The sequence below is a fragment of the Ranitomeya imitator genome, chromosome 10 (assembly GCF_032444005.1).
Source record: "Ranitomeya imitator isolate aRanImi1 chromosome 10, aRanImi1.pri, whole genome shotgun sequence".
In the NCBI taxonomy this organism is placed as follows: Eukaryota; Metazoa; Chordata; class Amphibia; order Anura; family Dendrobatidae; genus Ranitomeya; species Ranitomeya imitator.
The window spans coordinates 91725-109874 of record NC_091291.1 but is presented as its reverse complement, the minus strand read 5'-3'; the positions used below and the strand labels follow the sequence as shown (position 1 = coordinate 109874).

At 43.5% G+C, this 18150-nt stretch overlaps 1 protein-coding gene across 9 annotated transcripts in view; it reads left to right on the top strand.

Moving 5' to 3' along the window:
* The window catches only part of LRRC4B (leucine rich repeat containing 4B), a 349600-nt gene extending 331856 nt beyond the window's left edge, over positions 1-17744 (top strand). For 3 of the 9 annotated variants that reach the window (XM_069742776.1, XM_069742774.1, XM_069742773.1), the window contains 3 exons: positions 453-762; positions 4528-4613; positions 14610-17744. In XM_069742776.1, coding sequence (XP_069598877.1) covers positions 14668-16593 — 1926 coding nt within the window. In that variant the 5' untranslated portion in view covers positions 453-762; positions 4528-4613; positions 14610-14667 and the 3' untranslated portion in view covers positions 16594-17744. The remainder of the gene's footprint in view (positions 1-452; positions 763-4527; positions 4614-14609) is intronic. The other 6 variants (XM_069742771.1, XM_069742770.1, XM_069742772.1 and 3 more) reach the window with 3 other exon arrangements.
* Positions 17745-18150: the final 406 nt, after the last annotated feature.

Genomic DNA, 18150 nt, shown 5'->3' with positions numbered 1-18150 from the left:
ACCGTTAATCCCTTTTTATTTGTAATTGTTTGTACATATGATACTTGTCTTCTTTTAGAATATCCTTTTACCCTTTTGTAAAGACTGCCTACCTTTTTTGAGTAAAATATTGTTTTTCCAGGATAACCTTGTACGCGGCTTGATTCAAAGGTCCTTCACAAAGAACAACTTGCCCAATTCCAGCCTTGCTGAAGCATCCCCAGATCAAAACCTGGTCGTCTAATGGTTAGACGGAGACCTGGAGAGGCGTACAAGCCACAATGTCTTGCACCCACTGTGAAATTTGGTGGAGGATCGGTGATCATCTGGGGAGGCTTCATTAAGGCTGGAATTGGGCAAGTTGTTCTTTGTGAAGGACTTATGAATCAAGTCACATACAAGGTTTTCGTGGAAAAACAGTTGATTCCTTCTGCTCAGGCAATGTTCCCCAACGCTGAGGACTGTTTTTTCAGCAGGACAATGTGCCATGCCACACAGCTAGGTCAATCAGGGTGTCGATGAAGGACCACCACATCAAATCCCTGTCATGGCCGCCCAATCTCCAGACCTGAACCCCATTGAAAATCTTTGGAATCTAATCAAGAGGAAGATGGATAGTCACAAGCCATCAAAGAAGAACTGCTGACATTATTGTACCAGGAGCGGCACAAGGTCACCCAGGAGCCGTGTGAGAGACTGGTGAAGAGCTGCCAAGACGCAGGAAAGCTGGGATTAAATATCATGGTTATTCCACACAATATTGATTTCTTAACCCTTCCTGAGGTAAAACATTAGTATAGTTGTTTCTAAATGATTATGAACTTTTTTTGCATTATTTGACTGTTTGTTTGTTTTTTTATATTTTGACCAATTCTCATTTTCAGAAAATAAATACAAAACGTATTGCTTGGAACTTCGGAGACATGTTGTCAGTAGTTTATAGAATAAAAGAACAATTTACATTTTACTGCTGAAAGACTTGTGACCTGGGATACAAACCCAGATTTCTGACACTACATTACATTTTCTGACACTCTGCCGCTACATTGCGATCCAAAATCCAATGATAATCTTCAGATTTTGAGATGCCTTGCACACAGTCACGCCGTGCCAGATGCAGCAAATATTTTCTTTGTAGGCGTCATTCTGATTTTGGTAGACAGTAAAATGAAAGCTTTACCAAGAAGCTCTGCCTTGGTCTCATCTGTACACAAGACGCTTTCCCAGAAGGATTTTGGCTTACTCATGAGCATTTTAGAAAACTGCAATCTAGCTTTTTTATGTCTCTGTTTCAGCAGTGGGGTCCTCTTTGGTATCCTGCTATAGCATTTAATAGTTCACACTGACACTGATGCACCCTGAGCCTGCAGGACAGCTTGAATTTCTTTGGAACTTGATTGGAGCTACTTATCCACCATCTGGATTATTATACATTTCTCTATTCATCAATTTTTCTCTGCCTTCCACTTGCCGGGGGATTAGCTATAGAGCCATGGATTGTAAACTTTGTGATTACATTGCACTCTGTCGACAAAGGAACATCAAGATCCCTGGAGATGGACTTGTAATCTTGAGATTCTTGATATTGTTCAGCTTTGGTTCTCCAGTCCTCAGACAGTTCTCTTCTATATATGTTGTCCATTCTTAGTGCGGCACACAGACACAATGCCAAGGTTGAGTCAACTTCTTCCCTTTTAATCTAGTTTCACGTGTGATTATCAGATTGCCCACATCTGCTTCTTGCTACATTTGAGTAAAGGTACCTTCACACTAAACAACTTCACAACGATATCGCTAGCGATCCGTGACGTTGCAGCGTCCTGGCTAGCGATATCGTTGTGTTTGACACGCAGCAGCGATCAGGATCCTGCTGTGATGTCGTTGGTCGGAGCTAGAAGGCCAGAACTTTGTTTCGTCGCTGGATCTCCCGCTGACATCGCTGAATCGGCGTGTGTGACACCGATCCAGCGATGTCTTCACTGGTAACTAGGGTAAACATCGGGTTACTAAGTGCAAGGCCGCGCTTAGTAACCCGATGTTTACCCTGGTTACCATCGTAAAAGTAAAAAAAACAAACACTACATACTTACCTTCCGCTGTCTGTCCCCGGCGCTCTGCTTCTCTGCACTCCTCCTGCATCCTGTGTCAGCGTCGGCCACTGCTCTGCTTTCCGGCCGCTGTGCTCACAGCCAGTGCAGGAAAGCAGAGCGCCGGGGACAGACACCGGAATGTAAGTATGTAGTGTTTGTTTTTTTTACTTTTACGCTGGTAACCAGGGTAAACATTGGGTTACTAAGCGCGGCCCTGCGCTTAGTAACCCGATGTTTACCCTGGTTACCGGCATCGTTGGTCACTGGAGAGCTGTCTGTGTGACAGCTCTCCAGCGACCAAACAGCGACGCTGCAGCGATCGGGATCGTTGTCGGTATCGCTGCAGCGTCGCTTAGTGTGACGGTACCTTTAGAAAGAGCACCACTTGCATGAAACAAAGTTGTTTACTTACAATTTTGAAAAGGTGCCAACAATTTTGTACTGCCCATTTTGGGGGTTTTGTGTGAAATTATGGGATGTCCAATTTTACAAAAATTTTCTAGGAGAGATACTTCATTTTCTGGAATAATTTCAAGGGTGCCAACCCTTTTGACCATGATTCTATATAACATTGTGTGTGGCAGCAGCCATGGGCGAGGTACTCGTTGTCCATCCCTTGCACCATAGGTGAAAGTTGAGAACCTGGCTGATTGTGGATATGCTCTTGCAGACTGCATGGTGCCGTTGTATTCAGCCGGCCAAGACCAGATGTAACCGTGTTCAGTGAGGGAGACCATAGCTCATAAATTAATGTATTTTTATGGAAGAATAAGTTATGAGGAAATATGTATGGCAGATCATAGAAATTCATCTTCTTGGACACTTTGGTTTTGACATGGAACATCATCTCGCATTTTCCCTTCTCTTTCCTTGAGACACTCTCCCTCTCGACTTCGCTTATCTCTTTTGTTTCAGCCTAGCATACCATTCTGTGAGTCTCCTCATCCCCACTATAGTCCAGCAAGAATGCTAGGCTTCCGTGTACCCTTAGGGAATAGGTCAATATGACCGCTCCTTAGCTTTCCACTTTATTGATGCCTCTGGACTACCACTACCTCTCACTTATCCTTCCTTCTCTGTCTCATCAGGCTAGCAAACAACTCCGTACCGTCCCAGTAGTGTCCTTGCCCCATCCCTCCATACTCACTTCCTTCTCGCTGTCGCTTCTCTCGTAGGAGCTTGCTACCTACCTCTGTCATCCACTACATGTGATTCTGCTACTCAGCCAGACCTGAGGTCTGTTACTACTGCAGAAAACTCACCACTGTATTCCCACTTAGCCTGTCCCACTCTGGGTTAGTCCCAACTATTAACCTTGTCATTTCCTGTTAGCTACCCAGTACTGGGCAGAACACAACCCTATCACTAACAATACAAACCATTAAACTTTCCAAACACCATAATGCATTACATCATTTCACATATCTCCAAGGGGGAGTGTGTGTAACCCCTCCACTCTACATATTCAGCTGATGCAGCACTCCTCAGCACCCCCATGTATCTGCTGGCAGGGTGTGTGGAGCCCCATGCTCAGCGTGTACATGCCTCCTACTGAAGTACCTTGCAGATAATCCTGTTAATGTAAATGCTTGGCGTTGTGATACTGGATGTGACCCCTACAGGGAGGTGCCCACTGCCTATTAAAGGGAATCTGTCAGCAGGTTTCTGCTACCCCAACTGAGAGCAGCGTCATGTAGGCCAAAAGCAGCTGGTGTGACTCTTAATGTCCTGTGCGCTTCTAGATTTACAGTGTAGCAGAGCTGAGAAATGCTCTCTGTGTACAGCGTCCATAGACCGTGAGGTGCTTAGTTGCTGGACTAGTCCAGCAATTCTAGTCTCTTCTTAAATCCTTCATAGTTATTACACCACAACATGCACTATGCCAAGTGTAACATCCCTGAATTCTGGATTTCAGCCGCGATCTACTGGCCTCGGATTACATAGCAATAGCACAATGGTGATGTGATGTCTTCAACCAACCGATCATCCAGATGCCAACAGTTGGGTTTCCAATGATCTGGTATTGATGGCCTACATGGATGAATGAATTACAAATATTTGCCCTCAATGACAACAATGCAGCTTTGATTGTAATGGGTGGAATCTAATCACAAGGTTTATTAAAAAGTTGCAGCTTTTTCATGTAGTTGAGATTAAACTTCCATAATTCTGGTTCAGATTTCAAATAAATCCTGAAGCCCAAATGCAGCCGAATGTTTCTGCCCAGTGCCCGGAGGCTGCGGCGCGTCCTATTGTTGTAGACTGTAACATTTCTGCCTATGAACTGTGTTCTGCGTCTTTGACTCTGTTGGTGAGCGCCATGTCCGCCATTACAGCACTGCTGCTACACACAAATTTATTCGTCCTTTCATTGCCAGAGAACGAAGATATCTAGAAAAGTTTTTATTTTTAAAAAAGTAGAAAATGTAAATAAATCATATATTTGGATTTTCCGTAGGAGTTTGATAATACCAAGCTTCCAGAACTGTCATGTACATTGAATATTGAGAGGGATGAAGAACAAGAGAACCCCAGAAATACAAGGTAAGTCCCTATGATTGCTCATCATGAACCCATATGTCAGTAAGTACACCAATACGTCAGGGAGCAGCACCGCCGCCTCCAGTCATCAGGACAATGACACAATGGACGAGTGATGTACGAGGCCACGTCTGTTTCCCCTGCGAGGCTGGTTATTGGGGGACTCGCAGTGAGACTATAGTATACATGGTATATATAGTATACATAGCGTCTATATATAACAAAAACTACCAGTCATTTTTACGGGCCGATTGGACACCTGACAAGTAGCATACTGTGTCAGGGGTGCAGTTTAAAGAGCACGAGGAACAAAGCTATTACATTTTATATATTTAATCCAAAGAGCAGGCAGTGTTTATAAAAATATACACAGAGGTTACAAAATGGACAACAATAATACAGTATATACAATTAAAATAAAAATGATAAACAGGAGAAATGTACTAAACTTGACATCGCAGGGTTTGATCTGGCTGTTATGAAGGGGTTAGGGCTGAGAAAGATTATCATTTGGCATTTGCTTTTACTAACACATAACTCCCATCCAGTGACTCGCAGCAGGGCTGGTCTTCAGAAAACCATGGAATGTGCCGGAGTCTTAAAAGATTAGGGGATTCACACATTTTACTATGTCTTCACCCCTGGAGGTCCAAGGCGGGAGATATTACTGGCATATTTCCATAGGAAGCATGGCATGGATAGCATCATCCATCCATGTATCCATGGATATTTAGTTTGAAGGTGTTATGGTCACTGCCCTGTGACGTAACACAATGCTTTACATTCACCATATCGTCAAGGCTCTGACAATACGACTCTCATATCTATGCCGTTCATAAAAATGTCAATATTCATAATAATTTGAATGGAACAAAGAAGCTCAGTCAGTGTATTTGCAGTTGTGAGACACATGCAGACAAGGACCATAAATCTGTCACCCTCCACATTCTTAGGCAAGATGGGCATTTGCTTTCCATCAGATTCCAATTTTAATGATCTCTTTGCAGGAGAGAGAGAGGGTGATGGTCTCAGACCTAAACACGTCATATAAAGGTTAATAAACAGCTTCTTGCACCATTTAATCCACGCTTCAATATTAATATAAGAACTTGATAGATTGTTCCAATTATATTTATAGCAACATACATTAAAATTAATTAAAGGGCTCGCTCACATGGATGAGTGCCATGCAATGTTGTAGCAGGTAGCACTTGGCCTGTTATGCTATGGGGCACTGCAGATCTGGCATGAGACTGCAATCACAGCATGCTGATCGAATCACGCGCACCCATACAAGTCTGTGAGTACGTATGAAACATCGGACTGCACTCAGATGACAACCAAGTGCAATCCGATGTACAAGCACAGACCGTAGAGAAGATGGAGACATTCTCCGTGTTCTCTGTACGTGGCTTGTGATTCTCTCACACAAGAGAATATACGGCATTGGCAGCGTACCCTAATAGAAAGGCAAGCAATTCCTGGATGAGAGCAAAGTGATCGTGGAGAGGAGACTGAAGACGCGATGTAGATTACAGCAAAGTGATCATGATGTGACCTTGGAGTGAGTGGAAAGTAAAATTACTTTGGAGGATAGAGCAAACTGATCATGGAGAGGAAAGCGATGTGATTGTCAGAAAGACAGCAAAATAACCATGCGGAGGAACGTTATGTGATTGTGGAGAGGAGAGCGATGTGATCATGTGGAGAGGAAAGCGATGTGATCATGAGATGAGTGATGTGATCATGTAGAGAGGAGAGCGATGTGATCACGTGGAGAGGAGAGCGATGTGATCACGTAGAGAGGAGAGCGATGTGATCACGTAGAGAGGAGAGCGATGTGATCACGTAGAGAGGAGAGCGATGTGATCATGTGGAGAGGAGAGCGATGTGATCACGTAGAGAGGAGAGCGATGTGATCATGTGGAGAGGAGAGCGATGTGATCATGTGGAGAGGAGAGCGATGTGATCACATAGAGAGGAGAGCGATGTGATCACGTAGAGAGGAGAGCGATGTGATCACGTAGAGAGGAGAGCGATGTGATCACGTAGAGAGGAGAGCGATGTGATCACGTAGAGAGGAGAGCGATGTGATCACGTAGAGAGGAGAGCGATGTGATCACGTAGAGAGGAGAGCGATGTGATCACGTAGAGAGGAGAGCGATGTGATCACGTAGAGAGGAGAGCGATGTGATCACGTAGAGAGGAGAGCGATGTGATCACGTAGAGAGGAGAGCGATGTGATCATGTGGAGAGGAGAGCGATGTGATCATGTGGAGAGGAGAGCGATGTGATCACGTAGAGAGGAGAGCGATGTGATTATGTGGAGAGGAGAGTGATGTGATCATGTGGAGAGGAGAGCGATGTGATCACGTGGAGAGGAGAGCGATGTGATCACGTAGAGAGGAGAGCGATGTGATCACGTAGAGAGGAGAGTGAGTGGAAAGTAAAATTACTTTGGAGGATAGAGCAAACTGATCATGGAGAGGAAAGCGATGTGATTGTCAGAAAGACAGCAAAATAACCATGCGGAGGAACGTTATGTGATTGTGGAGAGGAGAGCGATGTGATCATGTGGAGAGGAAAGCGATGTGATCATGAGATGAGTGATGTGATCATGTAGAGAGGAGAGCGATGTGATCACGTGGAGAGGAGAGCGATGTGATCACGTAGAGAGGAGAGCGATGTGATCACGTAGAGAGGAGAGCGATGTGATCACGTAGAGAGGAGAGCGATGTGATCATGTGGAGAGGAGAGCGATGTGATCACGTAGAGAGGAGAGCGATGTGATCATGTGGAGAGGAGAGCGATGTGATCATGTGGAGAGGAGAGCGATGTGATCACATAGAGAGGAGAGCGATGTGATCACGTAGAGAGGAGAGCGATGTGATCACGTAGAGAGGAGAGCGATGTGATCACGTAGAGAGGAGAGCGATGTGATCACGTAGAGAGGAGAGCGATGTGATCACGTAGAGAGGAGAGCGATGTGATCACGTAGAGAGGAGAGCGATGTGATCATGTGGAGAGGAGAGCGATGTGATCATGTGGAGAGGAGAGCGATGTGATCATGTGGAGAGGAGAGCGATGTGATCACGTAGAGAGGAGAGCGATGTGATTATGTGGAGAGGAGAGTGATGTGATCATGTGGAGAGGAGAGCGATGTGATCATGAGATGAGTGATGTGATCATGTGGAGAGGAGAGTGATGTGATCACGTGGAGAGGAGAGCGATGTGATCATGTGGAGAGGAGAGTGATGTGATCACGTGGAGAGCGATGTGATCACATAGAGAGGAGAGCGATGTGATCATGTGGAGAGGAGAGCGATGTGATCACATAGAGAGGAGAGCGATGTGATCATGTGGAGAGGAGAGCGATGTGATCACGTAGAGAGGAAAGCGATGTCATCATGTGGAGAGGAGAGCGATGTGATCACATAGAGAGGAGAGCGATGTGATCATGAGGAGAGGAGAGCGATGTGATCACGTGGAGAGGAGAGCGATGTGATCACGTGGAGAGGAGAGCGATGTGATCATGTGGAGAGGAGAACGATGTGATCATGTGGAGAGGAGAACGATGTGATCATGTGGAGAGGAGAACGATGTGATCATGTGGAGAGGAGAACGATGTGATCATGTGGAGAGGAGAGTGATGTGATCATGTAGAGAGAACGATGTGATCATGTGGAGAGGAGAACGATGTGATCATGTGGAGAGGAGAACGATGTGATCATGTGGAGAGGAGAACGATGTGATCATGTGGAGAGGAGAACGATGTGATCATGTGGAGAGGAGAACGATGTGATCATGTGGAGAGAACGATGTGATCATGTGGAGAGGAGAACGATGTGATCATGTGGAGAGGAGAACGATGGGATCATGTGGAGAGAACGATGTGATCATGTGGAGAGAACGATGTGATCATGTGGAGAGAACGATGTGATCATGTGGAGAGAACGATGTGATCATGTGGAGAGAACGATGTGATCATGTGGAGAGAACGATGTGATCATGTGGAGAGGAGAGTGATGTGATCATGTGGAGAGGAGAGCAATGTGATCATGTGGAGAGAGCGATGTGATCATGTGGAGAGGAGAACGATGTGATCATGTGGAGAGGAGAACGATGTGATCATGTGGAGAGAACGATGTGATCATGTGGAGAGGAGAGTGATGTGATCATGTGGAGAGGAGAGCAATGTGATCATGTGGAGAGAGTGATGTGATCATGTGGAGAGGAGAACGATGTGATCATGTGGAGAGGAGAACGATGTGATCATGTGGAGAGGAGAACGATGTGATCATGTGGAGAGGAGAGCGATGTGATCATGTAGAGAGGAGAGCGATGTGATCATGTAGAGAGGAGAATGATGTGATCACGTGGAGAGGAGAATGATGTGATCATGTGGAGAGGAAAGCGATGTGATTGTCAGAAAGACAGCAAAATAACCATGCGGAGGAATGTTATGTGATTGTGGAGAGGAGAGTGATGTGATCATGTGGAGAACGATGTGATCACGTGGAGAGGAGAGTGATGTGATCACGTGGAGAGGAGAACGTTGTGATCACGTGGAGAGGAGAGTGATGTTACATAGTTACATAGTTATTAAGGTTGAAGGAAGACTGAGTCCACCTAGTCCAACCCATAGCCTAACCTAACATGCCCTAACATGTTGATCCAGAGGAAGGCAAAAAACCATGTGGCAAAGAGTAAGCTCCACATTGGGGAAAAAAATTCCTTCCCGACTCCACATACGGCAATCAGACTAGTTCCCTGGATCAACGCCCTATCAAGAAATCTAGTGTATATACCCTGTAACATTATACTTTTCCAGAAAGGTATCCAGTCCCCTCTTAAATCTAAGTAATGAATCACTCATTACAACATCATATGGCAGAGAGTTCCATAGTCTCACTGCTCTTACAGTAAAGAATCCGCGTCTGTTATTATGCTTAAACCTTTTTTCCTCCAACCGCAGAGGATGCCCCCTTGTCCCTGTTTCAGGTCTATGATTAAAAAGATCATCAGAAAGGTCCTTGTACTGTCCCCTCATATATTTATACATTAACATAAGATCACCCCTTAGTCTTCGTTTTTCCAAACTAAATAGCCCCCAGTGTAATAACCTATCTTGGTATTGCAGACCCCCCAGTCCTCTAATAACCTTGGTCGCTCTTCTCTGCACCCGCTCTAGTTCAGCTGTGTCTTTCTTATACACCGGAGACCAGAACTGTGCACAGTATTCTAAGTGTGGTCGCACTAGTGACTTGTATAGAGGTAAAATTATGTTCTCATGAGCATCTATGCCTCTTTTAATGCATCCCATTATTTTATTTGCCTTTGTAGCAGCTGCCTGACACTGGCCCCTGAATATGAGTTTGTCATCCACCCATACACCCAGGTCTTTTTCATTGACGGTTTTGCCCAGAGTTTTAGAATTAAGCACATAATTATACATCTTATTACTTCTACCCAAGTACATGACCTTAAGTATACCCATTAAAGCTCATTTGCCATTTATCAGCCCAAGCTTCTAGTTTACATAAATCATCCTGTAATATAGAATTGTCCTCCTCTGTATTGATTACCCTGCAGAGTTTAGTGTCATCTGCAAATATTGAAATTCTACTCTGAATGCCCCCTACAAGGTCATTAATAAATATGTTAAAAAGAAGAGGGCCCAATACTGACCCCTGTGGTACCCCACTGCTAACCGCATGTGATCATGTGGAGAGGAGAGTGATGTGATCATGTGGAGAGGAGTAGTGATGAGCGAGCACTAAAATGCTCGTTGCTCGGGTCGAGCAGATTATAATACTCGGGTACTCGGCCAGAACAACGAGCCCAATATAAGTCTATGGGAGACCTGAGTATTTTTACCGCGATCCCCCCTGGGGTCCTTTTAAGGTCTAAAAACATCTGAAAATGAAGAAAACACTGCTCAAATGACACAGGGACATCATGGGGATCGCCCCTGGAAGCATTCCTGACTTCTAGTTCACAGCCTTAATCATTTTTTTCCGAGATTCATGCCATTTTTCCCGGTGCCACAAAAAAAACACATGAAAATTTAACCAAAACGGGTTTTGCTTGGAAATATGTCAAGGTCCATCCTCTGCAGGTAAATGACTTCCCTGTAAGCCCAAATATTTAACCCCAGAACGAAAATTTCCTCTCCCACTTAGGCTTAGTTCAGACGCTGCGTTTTTGAAGTGTTTTTCAACTTTAACATAGTTTTCAATCACTACAAATGCATTCACTGGGAAATGTCACTGTAACATGTAACCCCCCCTAGCCGGCCATATGGTGTGTGACACATACGCAGACCCATCTTGTTTCATTTATGAAGGAGGAACTCTTAAAGTCACAGAGCCTATTTGTACTGGTGCATCAGGCGGCATTAATCTTCTTAAAGGGCCATTATGAACAGTGGGTCTCCTAAGCTGTTGTAGCCTATGCTGTGAGTGGATGGGCTGCCAAGAATTACCATGCACCACAACACCCCTGTCATAAGATGTCCAGGGAGGACTCCTGAAAAAGTGTTGAATTCAAGGCCTGCCCTGCTACCAATGCATATGCATCCCTGTAAGCCTTTGAAGCCACATACTGGATGGGCCCAGGAAAATCCACTTCACAATATGCATTTTGTGCTCCATACTCCTTTGTTTTACACATTGGCAGGAAGGCCAGCCCTTCTGCATAGTCAGTCAGTCTTATGCCCCCATTAGGCCTTGGAACCCACATACTGGATGGGCCTAGGAAAATTCACTCGTATTTTTTAATGGTATGATGGTTCCCTCTTTGCACAATTATTTACAGGAGAATTTGGCAATTTTATTTGCCATGTTTTTAACACTAAGGATCAGATACGGCTTTAAAAAAGCTAATACTTGCAATACAACACAATTTTATTGCTAACAACAAAATTCAAGGAATAGTATGATTGAATAGTGTGAGTGCTGTAAGACTCATGCTGGTGTGGTAGTTGGGGGCAGGTATATCTCGCCCAGGTGTTTGTCCTATGTGAATTAGGCCACTCAGTATCTTCAGGGTGCTAATGGGTTAATAAGTGCAGGAATAAAAGATGACCAGCTGGGCGTTTCCAGCGTCAGCCTGGGGCACACAGATTGCCTGCCTGTGTGTGACAAACGTGAGTGAGAGCTGTGCTCAAGATCTGTGTGATGTTAGCTGGGAGGGAGAAGCCCCCCAGTTGTTGAGATAGCAACGTATTTGTTTAGTTAGTGCCGGACAGGCTAGGATTTATTTTTATGTTTTGTTTTTCTATGTTGCTTTCACTTTAATAAATCTGACCTGAGGTCAGCCTACTTGGAAACCTGCTGTACGCCTCAGAAATTCAATGCACAAACCACGTGACCTTTGACCCCAGCAAAGGCGATCCCGGAGTGTTTTGTCACAGTGCGTACACTTTTGTATATGTTAACATACAAAGGTTAATATGTACATATAAGGATTAAGTAAATATAGTGATTACGGATATATAAAGATTAACTACATACGGTATAGTTAGATCATCACCAAGAGGCTTTTAAACATCACCCGTCTGGAATATCAGAGAAGCAACACCAAGACAGAGAACCCCTGGGAGATTACCTACACTGCATGGGCATCCCCAATTATGCAGGTATCAGCACACAGTACATGTACAGGTACCCCAGTTTTGGCATCTGTCTTAGTCATGTTTCCCTGGTCTTATATAGTGATTTACACTATGTAGTAACTCTAGTTTCACCCAGACCTTCAAGTGGCTACTTTTGAAGGTTGGATGAAACTGAGATATCATGGAGTCATCAGATGAGGGGCCATAAACCCCTAGAAAATAAAAGCCACAAGCATTTAGATCAAACCACCACCGGCATAGTTTCAGTAAACCTTAATGTTTTACAATCACAAAAAGCAAACCTATAGAGGCTTAGAACTGTTTGTGAAGTGAATAAACAGACATTTATCAAGATTGTGCCACAGTGAGCATTGTCTGTCACATCTGTTAATGTTTTATAAGAAATGCAGCTATGTGATTGTCTGAATGCATTCGGTATACAGTATTTAAATCTTGGTTACAAATCACCATTTGTATATTCGCCATTTGTACATTTGAGGCAGACAAAGTTATGGCTCTCAAGGAGAGAAACTAATGTAGTCGACAAAGAAATATTTTATGAACTACTGAACCAAACTAACAGCATTGCTTTATCAAATTTACATGAAGTGTATTGTGTGCAATGTGAGCAACCAGGCAACACAAAAAGGAGCTTTTTAAGGGAGCTCTTTAAGGTACACAATTGTTATGAAGTCTGCCAACAAGGATGGGTTTTCACCAATGTGGGGTACCTTTTTTAAAAATATACTAGTGCCATCGCAGGCCCCTTGCCCATAATTCACCGGCCTATAACAGTACAGAGCACGTTCACCCTGGTGATCTAGTGGCAGTTAATGGACAAATTGCAGGAGACAGAGTTAAGAAGTAGGCCCAATGTAGTGTAATGCCCAATTCCCCATCTGGTGTCCTTTTTGGACTTATTAAAATAGTGCCATCAGAGCCCCCTAGCCCAAAATTCAGTGGCCTATAAGAGTACAGAGCAGGTAAACCCTGGTGATCTAGTGGCAGATAAAGGAGACATTGCAGGGGACAGGTTAAGAAGTAGGCCCAATGTAGGGGTGTGATGTCTGACACTTATAATGGAGTGCATCGCCTGACAAGCAATTGCTCATGGGGGTAAATGTTTAAAAAATATTTCATGGGGATCATAGACACCCTTGCCCAAAAATTGACTGTCTTTAGCAGCACGGAACACGTGAAGCCTGGTGATGTAGTGGTGGAGAATGATGAGAGGTAGAGGAAGGCCTCATTAAAACCTATTCCGAATGTAAAGGAGCGGGTCTCCTACACTTGTAATGTCCATAGACTAAGTGCATGGGCTGTGAAACATTTCCTCATGGGGGTTGAATTTTAAAAAAAAAATTGTTAACGAGCATCATAATTTATAAACACCTTGCAAAACTGTAAATTGGTTTTCTACATAGTTGCTGCTGGAAAGATTCAGCTTTTTAATAAAAATATGGCGAATCGTTGGATGAAGTGATCAGGAAAAGGGGCATGGTAACGCATGGGAATGCACATGATTAATAACTAGTGTTGAGCATTCCGATACTGCAAATATCCGGTATCGGCCGATATTCGCGGTATCGAATTCCGATACTGCGTTCTGATACTTTTGCAATATCGGATACTGGAATCGGAAGTTCCCATAATGCAATGAGCCAGTTTGATTTAATTCAGCCAATGAGGAATCGTTAGAAGTGTGGGCACATCCTGTTCTGCATGTTAGGCATGTAACTACTGGCATGGCTGTGATTGGCTGCTGAAATGATGTCATGATGCACTATAAAAGCCGCCGCCGCCATTTTGGGTTCACTCTGCTGTGAATTCAGTTAGGGACAGGACGCTGTGTTCTGACTGAGGGACAGATTGATAGCGATTTGCTTCATTGTGCTTTACCCAGGCTACTTTAGCAACTGCTGTGTGTGAACCTTGTTTTTACCTTGCAGCGCTGTTCACGGCTGTCTGCAAGGTCTCTGTGTGAGAGCAGCTCACTCTGTAGACTGTTCTGCAGCCACAGCTGGTTGTAGTCAGCTCAGCGTGCGTCACTGCCTCATACTGTTCCATTGTCCTTTTTTCAATTAGTGCTGCCTGCTGCACATTTTTCCTGATTTATCCTATTAGTGGGTTTCCATCTGTATCCTGCTAGATTGTGGAGAAACACTATATAGGAGTACATAGAGGAGCTTTTTTTGGCCTTGCAACGCTGTTCACGGCTGTCTGCACGGTCTGTGTGTGAGTGCAGCTCACTCTGTAGACTGTTCTGCAGCCACTTAGCCGCAGTTACTGTGTCATTGCCGGTTATAAATACACACATGATATTCGCTACATGTATGGGACTGTTCTCCAGATTTCTCACAACTTGTATTTCTTTTCTTTTTTAGGCTTTTATAAGTGAGATGATAAACCTGAGAAAATCGCATTAAACTATGAAAATAGAAGATGACGAGCAGCCACTGCACCCACAGGATGCTTGGTGTGAAGATCTTTAGAATGATTTTGAAGCAAGTTTTACTTATCTCATGGGTCTCATCTCTGGCCCTGGGAGGAACATCTCCAACATCGTGTCCTGCTGCCTGTTCTTGCAGCAATCAGGCTAGTCGAGTCGCATGCACACGGAAAGAACTGGTAGAAGTGCCAGAAAGCATCTCAGTTAATACGCGATACCTGAACCTTCAGGAGAACAATATTCAGGTCATCAAAACAGACACTTTTAAGCACCTACGACATTTGGAAATACTGCAGCTCAGCAAAAATCTTATTCGAAAGATTGAGGTTGGCGCTTTCAATGGACTCCCAAACTTGAGTACATTGGAGCTTTTTGATAATCGCTTGACCACTGTTCCTACCCAAGCCTTTGAATATCTCTCCAAGCTACGGGAGCTGTGGTTAAGAAACAATCCTATTGAAAGTATCCCATCATATGCTTTCAACCGAGTTCCTTCATTGAGACGACTTGATTTGGGAGAGCTGAAGAAATTGGAGTACATTTCTGAAGCTGCTTTTGAGGGTCTCGTAAACTTAAGATACTTAAATCTGGGCATGTGCAATTTAAAAGATATACCCAACCTTACAGCATTGGTCAGACTGGAAGAGTTAGAGTTGTCTGGAAATCGTCTAGAAATGATTCGTCCTGGGTCCTTTCAAGGGTTGACAAGCCTGAGAAAGTTATGGCTGATGCATGCTCATGTTGCCACTATAGAACGTAATGCCTTTGATGATTTGAAGTCTTTAGAGGAATTAAATCTTTCTCATAACAATTTAATGTCTCTTCCACATGATCTTTTTACTCCTCTTCACCGCCTGGAGCGAGTACATCTGAACCATAACCCTTGGCATTGCAACTGTGACGTTTTGTGGTTAAGCTGGTGGTTAAAAGAGACTGTACCGAACAATACAACCTGTTGTGCACGTTGCCATTCACCACCAAACCTAAAAACTAGATACATTGGGGAGCTAGACCAGAGTCATTTCACATGCTATGCCCCAGTTATTGTGGAGCCTCCCACTGACCTCAATGTAACAGAAGGTATGGCTGCCGAGCTCAAATGCAGAACTGGTACATCGATGACTTCTGTCAACTGGTTAACCCCAAATGGGACATTGATGACTCATGGTTCCTATCGAGTCCGTATCTCTGTTTTACATGACGGCACATTGAATTTTACAAATGTTACAGTACAGGATACAGGACAATACACATGTATGGTCACTAATTCCGCAGGAAACACAACAGCATCTGCTACTCTCAATGTCTCCGCTGTAGTTGATCCTGCTACCACTGATTATACCTACTTTACAACTGTGACAGTGGAAACTATGGATTCAGTCCCAGAAGAAGTAAAACCTGCAGAGAAAGAGCCTGGGCCAACGACCACAGTTCAATGGGGGATTACACATTCTACCACATCACTTACTCCACGAAGCACCCGATCCACAGAGAAGACATTTACTATACCTATAACTGATGTGACGGAAAACATCATGAAAGATCTGGATGATGTCATGAAGACAACCAAGATCATCATTGGCTGCTTTGTGGCCATCACATTTATGGCAGCTGTTATGTTAATTGCATTTTACAAACTTCGTAAGCAGCACCAGCTACACAAACATCATGGACCAACACGAACTATTGAAATCATCAATGTGGAAGATGAAATACCAGCTACTGCCCCTGGAGACAACCATATGGCACTTCCTGCTATTGAGCATGACCACCTTAATCATTATACAGCATTTAAGTCCCATTATAACAACAATTCAGGAACACTTAACTGTGCCAAAAACCCCATGCTGAACTCTATACATGAACCCCTCCTGTTCAAAACCAGCTCAAAGGAAAATGTGCAAGAAACCCAAATTTAGCTTCACCAAGAAAGAAGAAGGCGGCCTACCTACAAACCGTGCGAGGTGGTATCTTGGGGCTCTTATCACACAATGCTCATCTTCCTGGTTCCCGACACACCCCAAATTACTGAGGTCGTAAAATGATACGGAGACTCTTTTGATAACTCGAAAGCGATTATTCACTCTCTGACTACCTGATATCTTACTAAAAAAACAAAAAGGAAAAAACACAAGAGAAAGTTATGGAAAGAAAAAAGTATACAAAGGCTTATTTTGTCGTACAGCTATTTATGTGTAAAATCTATTTGAGGTTATTTTCATCAAAAATGTTGAGAACAGGAAAATGAAGAGATTTTTTTTAATGGTGTCACTGGAGAGTTTGTGTTGAATCCTCCTGGTCTGTGACGAGGCTGACATCTTTTTCCACCTAGTAATAGATTTTTTCCATTGGCTCATGACCATGGGTGCCTGCAATTACTGAGAAGTAACACCGCACGGGCCCCACTGATTGTAATTTGGTAACTTGGACAATGTGTAATAAGTCAGATGTGAGTGTTACAGGAAGGGATTGTGAGAAGCTCGTACCTTGCCACTTGATATCACCGTCCTTCTCTGAGGATTTTCATTACACTTTTTTTAAGAAAAAAAATTAAATAATAAAATATCAAGAGGTGTTTACAACCTTGAAGAGAACTTTATTTTCAAAGGTACTGTGCCATATAACCCTTTACAGATGTGCCAATTATCTTCAGAACTTTACATAAAATAAAAACTGTCTGAAAAAAAGAAAAAAAAAAACAGTTTTTACTAAATATTTTTGTTTTTGAAAAGGAGCGCGGAGAACGTTACGATTTTGAAACTTCTGCAACAGGAATATTTGGGCCAGTTATTTTATCTGGATTTCTATCAAAAGTGTAAGGTGTGTGAAATAATGAGGTTATCATGAACTTTTTAAGTCCTCCCTCCTTTTTTCTTGGGTGGGTGATTAGTTGATTTAAAAAAAAATTTTTGTTGAAGATTTTGATTGGGTGGGAAATGTATTCTTGTTATAAGAACAGAAAAGATAATTTGTGTGTGGCGCTCTTTATCGAGGCAGAAAGTAAGAAGCGAAGTTGGGGCCATTGCCAGGAGTCTGCAACAAAAGTATAATAAAAATAAGTAAAAGACAATCTTTGTGCTGATTGAGGTGTATAAAAGGACATTTAAAAAATGGTCGACCTCTGACACACGGACACATCATTTCTGCACTATTCCCTATGGTCAAATCATCTTCTAGCAAATATGGGGAACCTGACAGTGCAGCCCCCTGTAAGGTATTAGGAGACCCTTATCAGCTCCCTGTGCTCCTCCGTGCACAAGGAGGGATATCAATGATGCCGCTGTGGTCGTGATACCGGTACCGGCGCCTGCACAGCCACAGAAAATCATTGCAGCCATAAGTAAGTAAAACCGCTACAAAGACAGGGTTAAATCCTTCTGGCAGGTTCCTATTGAAACACATACATTCCTGTCCAGAACATTTTTGGACAATTTGGGCCCAAGCAGTCACTTTTTCTTTTGTATGGAGCAGAAAAG